This window comes from Pelmatolapia mariae, linkage group LG22 (genome assembly GCF_036321145.2).
Source record: "Pelmatolapia mariae isolate MD_Pm_ZW linkage group LG22, Pm_UMD_F_2, whole genome shotgun sequence".
NCBI classification, from domain to species: Eukaryota; Metazoa; Chordata; class Actinopteri; order Cichliformes; family Cichlidae; genus Pelmatolapia; species Pelmatolapia mariae.
The window spans coordinates 14,609,197-14,621,219 of record NC_086245.2 but is presented as its reverse complement, the minus strand read 5'-3'; the positions used below and the strand labels follow the sequence as shown (position 1 = coordinate 14,621,219).

General features: G+C 40.5%; 1 protein-coding gene across 5 annotated transcripts in view; it reads left to right on the top strand.

The window, feature by feature from the left end:
* The window catches only part of LOC135932948 (myocyte-specific enhancer factor 2D homolog), a 33,997-nt gene extending 23,780 nt beyond the window's left edge, over window positions 1–10,217 (top strand). For 2 of the 5 annotated variants that reach the window (XM_065470731.1, XM_065470730.1), the window contains 2 exons: window positions 2,434–2,502; window positions 4,510–10,217. In XM_065470731.1, coding sequence (XP_065326803.1) covers window positions 2,434–2,502; window positions 4,510–4,984 — 544 coding nt within the window. In that variant the 3' untranslated portion in view covers window positions 4,985–10,217. The other 3 variants (XM_065470733.1, XM_065470732.1, XM_065470734.1) reach the window with 2 other exon arrangements.
* The last annotated feature ends 1,806 nt before the right edge of the window (window positions 10,218–12,023 follow it).

The window sequence follows — 12,023 nt, the reverse complement described above, 5'->3', positions numbered from 1 at the left end:
ACCCTTTTAATGCTGATGATGTACTGAATCTACAGACTCTCCCATTTAGCTTGCATGATATCCATACCATGACCTTTATATGCAAGCAATCCACATCCTTTTTTTAGCGATCTGGTCTCTCACCAGCATCTCTCCATCTCAGCCTTCTCATAACATCAGTCTGAACACTGTTCGGCTTTTTCTGGGTTGATTAAAAAAAAAACATTACGTGGAATGAAGAAGTGGTTTTATTACCTCACAGTGGAAACAAAATGACACAATTATCAGATAATTATTATTATCGAAACCCTTTATCACCCACATGGTTCTCAGTCAGCTAAAGCTCCCCTGAATAACCTTGTTAGGCATCGTGTTTATGTACGCTCAACTGACTAGTAAACATCAGGTGGCTCGCTTGGCTGAAAAGGCACTACTTTTCCTGTTAAAGTGTGTCTTTTACTGGAAGTCATGCTCCTGTCATTGGCTATTATTGGCTGTAAACCAATGAATAAGTCTCTTTGTTTGCCCCTGTTGCGTACAACTTTCCCTGAGCCATGCTGAGACACAAATAAAGAAAAAATACCAGAGCATCAAAAACAAATATGATGAAGCCGCTTCCAGCCACACTGAAAGCTACACAAATTCCTTATATTGGAAGAAGAATACAGGTCACTGCATCCTTAAACTGTGTGCACAGTGAAATGTAGTACAATGTCTTACTTAGGTGGTAAATAAATAGAAATGGGATTGTGTGTTTTACTTCCTACAGAGACAGAGTGCAACCTTTCATTCTCTGAAAACTTCGCTCAAAGGAGGGATGCAAAATATCATTATAAAGGCCAAAAATATACAATTTCATTATGTCAAAGGAATCTTTTAGGCTATTGTCTAGTTAGCTGTGGCGAGTTATTGTTAGCAAACTTCTGTGACATTTTATGCTGTCCAAGATGAAAGATGATCAGTGTGAAAGAATCAGGATAATATCCTCAATCGTGGCTACAAAACTGTGATTGTGCGTTGTACAGGGGTAAAAGTTCAACAGTTTTGTAACCAAAGATAGCGTGGGACAAACTTAGGATGACCCTGCTGCCACAGCCTTTATCTACTCACATGCTTATCAACCAGACAGCACCAAACAAACTTAAATAGAATATATGGAAGTTAAACTTAATTGCCTCAGAAGCAAAATGACACAACGTCAGATGATTTGCACCAAACTTGGAACAGAAAAAAAAGGTTAAAAATGAAATCTATTTGAAGTTTGGCATCAGAAAGTTGTTTGTATGATCTATCATCCAGCTGTTATCAGAGCCAGGCCTGGGTATACAACAGCCATTTGTCTTCATCCCAGTTCAGTCAGCATTAACCTCGTAGAGTCTACATTCATCAGACTTGTTCTACCCAAATTGATTAAATCCAGGATTCATAGCGAGGCTTACATTCACCTTATAAAGATGCTAAAACTGTCGAGTGTGTGTAGGCATTCATTGCAGACATAACGTTACAGCCTTCTGAGTTGCCCTCAGTTTACAAACTGTCACAATCCTTTAGCTTCATGTAAAAATCATAGCGATGACAAAGTGATGTTTAGATATTTAACCAATCAGCGACAAAGTGGTGTCGGTGTACTGACAGTGGGTTAGATCTGCGTTAAATCTGAGCTGTGGCAACATCGTAACTCCAAACCTTTCTGATACCCTCTGTAGTAGCCTCCCTAAAAAATATAACTACACGTCACTCTGATGTCACATTCGTAGGCTAAATGAAGGTTGACTGTTGATGTTATACAGTTTTTACAGTCTTAGTCTGGGTTACTGAACTCTTCTTGGTGGAGGCACCTTCACTAAATACAAAGTCACAGGTTAGCTGTGTGAGGGTAGGACCTAAATGCACTCTGTCTCTATAGGTTTAATTCAGCTTCCCTCAGCTCAGGAGGGAAACACAAAAAGGATTTCGATCCTTGGTAAACTGTATTTTGTCAGTCAACCTGAAAATTTATAGGAAGTGAGAAACGGTTTTAAAAAATCGCCACAGTTCCTCGGTCCTGATGTGAATGGTTCCTCATTTTAGGAAACAAACCTGCCCGCATTTGTTTGTCAGCACAATTTTGGCTCGTCCTTCATGAAAACATTCAGTCAGACTTTGCCTCATGTGAAGATGTTAGATCTTCTGCTAGCAACGTAGGAAGAATAATTAAATGTTATTTCGATGTAATTCGGGATTTGCATGCACAGTATGATGCTATTTTCAATATGGAGGAAATGCAGTGTGATTTAGAGAAACTGTTATCAAGTTAAGCAGATGGTTTCACTGTTTTTCTCCCTTAATAAGCAGCATCTGGACTGGATTATATCAGTGCAGTGTGGGTGTGACTGAAGAGCTGTGTGAGCTGGGTTGGGGTTTGGTAGCGTGAACACCAGAGCCTTGAAGTGTGTTCTCTCCTCTCGTCCACAGCATGTGGGGCGTGGACAAACAGAGCAGCGAGCTGTCTAGCCAGGTGTCCAGTCTGGCTGCCAATCTGAGGTGAAAAGCCACTAATAGTGTGTGCGTGTGTGAAATGTCATGACCTTGTCTGTAGGGGGGGCTGTAGTCCACTTTGCACTTGAATGGGATTCTGTCTAAAACACAAACAACACTCAGTGCGTGCTGCCGTAGACAAAGTTTCTTTTATTCTGTTTTACTAACAACCGGCCTTAAAAATAAACTTTTTGAGCTTATTATTAATTTTGCAAAGACAGAGCAGGAAGAACTCTTCAATAAGAGCTTTCAAGAATATTTAGACTGTAAAAGAAAGGATTGCTCCATCTATAATAAAGGCCTTGAAGCTACTCCTCATTTCTTTATGTTTTCTAGGAAAATTGGAACTACATGCAGCAGTTTATTGACACCCGAATGGGAAAAGAGTACATAAGGCAAAAACCTGCGTGTTTTGTGTGTTCATCATCAATTTTGACATGATCCTCAACATCAAAGAAGGCCCAAACCATGACAGAGCCTCCTCTGTGTTTCACTTAAGAAATTGGAACAAACTCAGTTTTTGTGACAGGCAGCTGGTAACGACGTTTCTAAAAAATACACTTCTAATTGGTTCTTTGCTAAGTTGTCTGTTATGCATAGAAAACATTTAGGGGCTTTCTTATGCTTGAATGATTCACAGTTCAGTGTTAAGTGGTTTAACAAACAAAACAAAACAAAAAATGCTCAGGTACAAGGATTGGACCGATAATGAGTGAAAAAACAACCAATTTCCAAAGAAACACTTTGAAGGAACTTCAGAAATCCTGGAAAACTACTGTTCAAGATCAAAATACATTAATGTCTTTCTCCTTGGAAGCAAAATATAAAGAAATGAGGGGTGACATAGGACTTTTGAGGTATTTTACCTAATTGTTTTCACAGTGTATTTTCAAATTAGGCCAACAGATATTTACTTAATTTATATATAAATGATCAATTTATCTTCTTTTTTCTTTTTTATTTAAACATACGTGGATACGGTGGCCCTTAAGGATCAAACAAAAATCGCAAAAAGCTGCAAAAGCTGAAACAGCAATTGGACAAAAGGCACAAACATTAAAAGTAATAATTTGGACCACGTGATTTACATGCCGTCATGTTTGCCACTCTCAAGCTTTGAAGAAAAGAACTTTGTCCAAGATCTTCATGTTTTTGCATTCGATCTTGTACTCTGTTACTTCTTTAGGGCCACCGTCCACACTCAGGTGTTCCGATTAACACGTGAATTCCTGCATAAACGCTCCACACGTTGTGTATTGTGTATTTGTAGATCAGAAAACAAGATTTTCTTATGGGTTTTGTTGTGCTCTTGCTTCCAAAACATTCTGAACATTATTGCTGTTGTTGAAAACGTTGCCCGCAATAATGTTTCACACCTCTCTCCACACATGCCTTCTCGTCCACCTGTTCCCTTCGGTTTGGGCTCCAACATTTTGTTTTCTTCCCACAGTGTTGGCTCTCCGTCCAACCTGCTCTTGGGTAGAGATGAGTGGTTGGGCCGGTACTGTATCACACTTCCTTTTTCCTGTGTGTCTGTGCGCTTTTGGCTGCCTCGCTCTCTTAGCATGTCTGGTGCCGTCTGCAGTCAAACAGGAAAAGAGACTTAGTTCCGGTTTCCGCCATGTTCTCTAACCCGAGATTACTTTGTGTTTTCTCATTCTGGAGTTTCTACACCGTCACAGCTGACTCACTGCAAACCACCCTGTCACTCGAATCATTTCACGCTTCTTCGGCTGTTCTGTTGATCTTTTGGGAGCAGTTGGAATCTTAACTCCTGCTTTTAAAAGGCTCAGATTTGATTGTTTTTATGGAATAATGGAGTGTTGCTTTTCCCTGTTGGTGCTGTGCTTCGTAATGTGGGTTATGTCTTCACATGAGTGGTCTTCCAGTTTTTCCATATTCCCTTTTGTCAAGTGGCTAATTATTTGTAAATTGTCTCTTGCTTTTCCTCTTTGTTCTGCCCTTTATCTTCCTTCCATTTTTCTTCCTCTGCCTCTGTGACCCCATTCTCAGGCCGGTGACCAACATCCCTCAAGGCGCCATGCTGACCGTCAACACAAACTCCGGCGTGAGCATCAAATCGGAGCCCATCTCGCCCGGCCGGGATCGCAGCACCCCTTGCCCTCCTCCGTCTACCACGCCATCCTCGACCTCGGGAGGTACCATCCTGACTGCTCCGCCTCAATACCCCGGCTCCCTGCTGTGCCTGGAGCCCCCGACCGGCCGCTCGCCCGCAGACAGCGTAAGCAGCAACGCCAGCTCCTTCGAAGGCAGCGACCGCGACGACGCTGGAGCAGCCGGAGGTGGCACTGCAGGTGCGGGAGGAGGCGGTGGGGCCGGAGGTGGAGGTGGCAGCTCGGCAGGTCCCACCAGCCGGTCCGTGCCGCCTGACTTCAGCCCGTCGGCCGAGCTCCTCAGGGCGTCGAACGAACAAGACCAGGAGGGAGGAAACATCAAGCGCATGAGATTGGATGCCTGGGTCACATAAAGGCACCAACACCTCCTCTCTGCACCCACAGTGAAGTTTTGGTGACTCCCACAACACGCACCCACACTCATTCTTAGTCCCACCCCCCACCACCACCACTGCCCCGACCCCACTGCCATGTGACACTATCATCACACACAGTTATATTACTCAACTGCGTCACCCAGACTTCAGAGGCTTTGCCAAAAAACCCATAAAAACAAGCATAAAAATCCTGATGGACGGCTCCGAGCTCAGCTGGATATTTTAGCCCCTCGGAGGGAGGGACAGTAGATTTTTAAAGCCTCCTTGCTTGAATGGACTCCCACATATTGATATTTTTCTTTTTCTTCTTTGGTAGAAATAAGTTGTTTAAAGTGAAACCACGAAACAAACATTTCTCTTTCACACGGTTTCCGTATCGCCTCCATGTATTTACATCGACCTCCTTTCATTTTAATACAACCTGACTCGTGGCCTGTCGACATTACAGGACTAATGCCGCACGACTCGCCACTTCCTGCTCTCCAGAATCCAGCGTTTATTTAGGCTGCGTGCTGTCGACTCTCCTGTAAGGCACTTCCAAACTGCACTAAAGGAAATAACTTTATCTGGACAAAGACTGAGCGATTCTTGGCACCGACCAAAACAGACTCAAGCAAAGGTCTTTCTAGGTAAGAATATTTCTGCATCAAAGGATTTTTTTTATTTTTTTTTGCCTCTGCTGCCACGACCTCATGCAACCAGGCAGGCCCCGAGCCCCTCAGGTGGCACTCTGCGGCTGTGTGAGTCGAGCACCTCGCCAGAGTGCCAATATCAACTTCTCTTTGAGATTTAAATAAAAGAAGAGAAACAAACAAAATGCCAAATGCCCCTGTTCTCTATAGGGACATGCTATCGCTCGCACTGTCGTGAAACATTGAGAATTGTATTGGCGGTCACTTTGTTCACAGACTGGGGTGCTCCTCCCGTCCTCTCACCTCATCTCCTCTGGAACTCGGATGGAAATCCAGCCGGTCACTCAGCTTATTAGCAGGAGTAGATGCCATCCAAGTGAAATTCAATAGTAAGAGTTTTTTGAGCCTCTGTTGGCTCTTTTTTTTTTATTATTATTTGATTTGATTTGATTTGATTTTTTGGAGTAGGGAAGTATTTGGTTCTCTAAGTCCAAGTGTTCTCTCTCTGTTGGTATTTTAAAACTCTGTTAGTCGTCCAGAAGTAGGAATTCCGACTTTGTATAAAAATCACTCCTTATACAAAAAAAAAGCTTTGATGTCCTCTTTAGCTCTCTATAGCTCTCCTTAGCTCTTTGCCGTGTTTCGAAAAGTGAAAGGAAAAAGACATTTTTCTATATTTCTACCGCTTCAGTTGGCGACAAAGTAAAAATAGCTTTTCGGCTTCAACGACGTGTATGTACATATGAATATATTTGCATAGACTTTGCTAGGTATCCCTAAAAACAAGCAATGTGTTGATTCTCAGTGGATCTGTTTGCATATATGAGTGTGCATTTGATATGTTTTGAGATACAGGTGCAGGGGTTACACCGCGCTGGGTGGTGCCGGCGGATCGGACGTGTTTCAAGTAAACCTATTTTATTCTAGTGTCGATGGTGTGTGCACTTTCCGTCTCACTCACAGAGGCCTGCTTGGTTGTGGTGTCATCATATTCGCTTGCCACAGTTCTTCTTCTTTCTTTTTTTTGAAGAAAAGAACCCACGATCAAAGAAAGAATCCTACACCGTGACATAAACTTATTATCAGGACACTGCCGTTCACTTCTAGCGTAGAGAGGTAAAATACACTTTGACGGACTCGTGTAAAATCTTTTCCACGTCACGGTAAGCTGACAATTTCTTTTTTTTCCCATCGGGAAAACCAAGTTTGACGTTTAAATGTAGCTTTTCTTGAACAAATCTGTTTTTCGTTGAACCATTTCAAGTGTGTGTATTGGTGTGTGAACCCAGGCTGTTTATCGCTCTCGATTACTTTACCTTTTTTTTTTCCCCCTGGAGACGATGCTCAAAGTGCAGACCGGCTGTTGTTTAAACAATCCTACACCTTTCCGTCAGTGTAGGTGAGCAGCGTTTGACGCCGACTCTGGGTTCATGCTGCAAGTCGGAAAAAGACATTGGGGCCGCGTGGGATTTTCTCAAAAAGACTGACGCGTCTAGCGGCGGCGTTGCTGAGGTATTTCATCGTCATCATCATCATCTTTCCTAGTATATGTGGAGGATAGTTTTTCACTCCACTGATTTCAGGTTAGCGCCGCTTTCCCCTCTCAGTCAGCCACGGTTAGCAATTTAACAGCCAACACTTTCAAAGAGCGCTTATTGGAGAAGTTTTTTTAAAGGAATACTTACACAGTGAGTGGGAACGAGGAGATCTGTGCTTTTACTTATGTGGTCAGTATGTACACAAAACACCAGCCAACACGCCTGATGCTTACCTCTAATGCTGCATTTATGAAATTATTTACATTATTTATTTACATTATTTACAGCTGCAGATTGAAACATCAAAATACAAATTTCAAAAAAATCACTAAAGAAAGTGAATAATGTGTGATTCCCTCCAGAGTTTGTCAGAGCAATACAAATCCATTAGAATCAGTCGGGAAGTGATGCAAGCATGAAAGTTGTCAGTTATCTTTAGTGTCTCTTAACCTTATAATGCCCTTAATACAGGAGTTTCTGAGACCTCTATCTCGTTAACATGATCAATACTTGCCATAATTTTAAAATCTTATGGACAAAACTCTTTTTTTTGTCTAAAATTAACATTGTTGTTAACAAAAAATTGCCAAAAACACCCAGTGTATCAAATGCGATACAAAGAAATATATAACAAGTATATAATCAAAATATATCATACACAACATGATATAGCAAAAACATTTTTTGTGGATTTTGTTATAAGGGTTAATGAACATCTCAGTTTGAAAAAATCTGAATTTTCTGGCTGTTTTTTGATGGGTTGGGTCTTACAGGGTTAAAAAAGGGTGCCCATTTTTCTCCTTATACACAATATGAGTCTAGATTCGATTGTTTGGGCACCTGTGTGCATATTAGATATGTCACCAATCAAAGCATTTTATGTGTATTATTTACACATCGGCCTAACACGCAGTAAATCCCTGCATCAGAACCCGGAGGAGATCAGGAATTATACAGATCCATCCGCCGTGGCGACATCTTACAGTGAAAGGTTTGGTTTCCAGATGAACTTTGAGGCTCTCTAAAGGCATGATAGTTATTAATTTAGAATCCTAATATGTATGCAATATCACATTTCCATGCTGAAACGACTAAATGTGACCAGCTGTGGCAAATTTCGAATCAGAGAGAAAAATTCCAAGTGAGAATCTTGAACCGTCTGCAGGCCTGTGTCACCATTTGGATAATTTTTACACTTAAAAATTGGACTTCATATTTGTTCACGTGCTAAATCTAAATGAAGATTTCAATTAAATTTGTCGTTTTCATCCCCCGCTTGTATAAAATGCACATAAATACATTTGGATGTCTCCACCTGACACGTCTTGGTGTTAACGACCATAAAGTCAGCTCGAGCTCATTTAAAAGGAGCTATGCGTCGTCTGCATCCATTTTCACAATACTATAAAAGTATCGAGCTCAGGCATTTGCATTACATAACTACAAGCCGCGGCACATCTCAGAGTTGAGATGTGAGATCTCAAAGTTAATGCAGCACTTTTTTTTTTTTTTTAAGTTAAAATGACAGAGTGAGCTTTAGAGGTGCTGGCAGGCAGAGTGTGACCGCTGGACCGTCGTATAGAGCCTCTTCTCTGGCCTACATCCCATCAAGAAATTTCAAGATGTCAAACTATTCCTTTTGAACACTCGGGATGCGTGTCCGCCTTCCTTCAGACAGAGCTAACGATCTCCTCTCGTACCACCCGCTCATTTCCACTTTTAGAAAAACTCACCTTCAGTGGCATCTCTTCGTTTCTAAGGGCGCTGATGTTTGACTGAAATGTGACACCACACCGATTAGCTTTGTTCATGTACAAAAGGAAAAAAAAAAGGTTCTCTGTCCAATCTAGCAGTGTAGTCACAAGACAATCTATATGAGAAATGAAAACCTGCACCCCTGTTACTTGTTGTGTACAATGTTTTTTAGAATCTCACTATTTTTGGATTAATTTGTGCTGGTGACAGTTCCATTGTCTATTATTATTATTATTATTATAATGATATTATTATGGAGCTTTTATTTTATTGCTATTTTTTGTGTAGGATAGCCAACTGTTTTTAATTTCCTCTTTCTTATTTTTCTCTTCCGTATCATAAACATATAGTACTGGTTTCCTTTTTTGAGGCAACTTTGCTGACAATTGCACGATCAGTTATTGTGGTATTAGCAAATGCAATGAAGGAAATACCAGTTAAATGCTGCAGTTTTAATTAAGATACAGAATATATTTATAAAAACGGGAAACAACTGAAATTAGTAAAATCCTGAAATTTGAAACATGTAAATGCATGGGATACAGGTAACAACGACATATGTTACGTACAGTAATGATAAGGACATGCATCAGAGATGAGTTTTAAAGCAACTCAGAATAATGTAGCATATGAAATACTAAAGATGAAATTTATAGCTAATATATTGTGTTGAGCTGGTCTGCTTTGGGTTTTGTTGTAAAGAAAATATTTCTTTTTTTGTTGTTTTTTTTGAGAATGATATACAGTTTGTGTATATTTTCATATACAAAGTATGCACTGATATGTTATTGAAATTCTATACCGCTTTTACAAAAAAGTGTTTGTTGTACCAAAGTATCCAAGTCCCTTGAAACCTTATCCTTTTTGCGTATGTTTTACCGTATTTTATATATTAAATAGACAAACTGAGTGAAATGAATTTGGATCTGTGATTCATTTTTTTTTTATCCTGCGTCGAGGTGGGGGCAAAAGTGCTTCTATAATGACTCATCCGGAACATGTGGCGGCACAGCAAGAGGAGCGAAATACCCAGAAATCTTTGTGAATTCAGTCCATTAGTGCATTCGTGTCTCTTTTCTTTTTTCCTTCCCCTCTTCATCCTCTGCTCATTGTCACAGTTACAAACACGTGAGACGGAGGTTCGATTCGCACATTCGACAATAACCAGACGGCCAAATTTAGCTCATCTCTCACAACCTCTGAGGAGGTGAGCAGCAGCTGTGCATCAACAACATCTGAGATTTAAGAATGAATAACTGTAGTTTTTCTAAAAAGCCAATATTATCTTTTAAGGCGCTGTTATTGTATATGGACTTCACTCATTGTGATTTAAAGGGTTTGCATTGTTGTTTCACAGGGGGAAAACTGCTAAAAGCAGAGAAATAAAAGCTGTTTTTAATGCAAACAAGTGTGGCATTAGATAAAAATTGAATTACTGGTAATAATGTTTTTATATAAGCAATTCTTTTTTTAAATTACTGATTTAAGTCTTTTTGAAAGGTAAAAGTTACTCAGTTTAACACCAAAATTGGTTTTAAAAATTACAACGGAATTATTGGCAGATAAGATCTTTACATTTACAGCTAAATAGAATTGCTTAAACTGCTTGTTAACGTTAGTCTCTAATCAACCAATCACATGGCAGCAACAGTGCCCTCAAGGTGTGCAGACATTGTCAAGGTAACGAGCTGAAATTCAAACAGAGTCATGCAGAAGAGCGCATGTGAGCAAATGGCACACTGAATCTTGAAGGATGGGTGCCACTGTTGTCACATAAGAAAAGGAAACTGAGGCTACAACTCATGAAGTTTGTAAAATGTTGCCTGGGGTCAGATCTTTTGTGTAAAAAATAAGATCAAATTGGGTCTTTTATCCACTGCTCCGGCTGCTGATGCTGATGTAATGGTGGTGAGATATCTTTAAGCCCCTCGGTATTGTTTAAAGACCACAGCCTAGCTAAGTATTGTTGCTGGCCATGTCCATCCCTATATGATCACAGTGCTGCTAGTATTTTAATGCTCCTATACGTGTGGCTACCTGCCTTTTCTAGGATTTTCAGCTTAAATAACCTTGAAATAGGCATAAAAATCTTGATTTTCATCAGCTGCCATTTATATAGTGCTTTTCTACAGGCTGCTTCACATAGAGCTTTAATCTGTACACTTCATGCATTTTATCTTTAGCAAGTACAGTATTTAACTATGCTACGTTCTCACTCGCACATGAACATCCTAACAGACAAGTCTTGTTGGCAGTTTAACCTGTGACACACAAAGAAGTCCACATTAGAAACTGTTGCTGGACTTTAGATCCAGACTATAATTTACACTCGACTTCTTGGTCATCAGTTTAAACAAAACGTAGCCACACCTGCGACTTCGTATCAGGAGTTAACCTGATACGAAGTCTGTCAGTTTGGAACCGCCTCTGAGTAAAAGCTCAGTCAGTGTCAACAGAAATGTAAACAAACATGTTTTTCACTGCAGGCTGTTGCTGCTGGATCAATCCTCAAAGTAACCGCCTGACCAGGCTACAGCCGTAGTAACTTTTGTCGCTTCTAATAGTTTACAAAAGAAAATAAATAAAATGCAGAGAGAGAAAAAACAAGTCGGCAAATGAAGGTGGCTCTAAACTCCCTTCAAGGGTAGTTTCCGATCAGATTGTGAGTTTATTGGGATTCCTGGACAGATCACAACAAGCCCGACATGGAAAAGTTTCATATGGAATGATGGGTGTGTACATGCACACGCATGACATGACAAAGGCTGGGGAAACTAAAGCAAACATACCAACCAAGACATATGTCTAAAGAGACAAAGAAGGTGTGTGTGTGTGTGTGTGTGTGTGTGTGTGTGTGTGTGTGTGTGTGTGTGTGAGAGTGAGAGAGAGAGAGAGAGCATTCAAGCAGCTCATGTCCACCCTTCAATGCTGACAAGCCTTGTATTGTGATTAAGGAAAAGTACATTGTGCAATTTTATTGCAACTCACAAATTTTAGCTCGAAAATGTATCAATAAATGACTTCTTAAATAAAGTTACACAGATGTAAAGCAGCTTTGTGTTGGCACCACAGCTCTGGGATGTTTGAGGG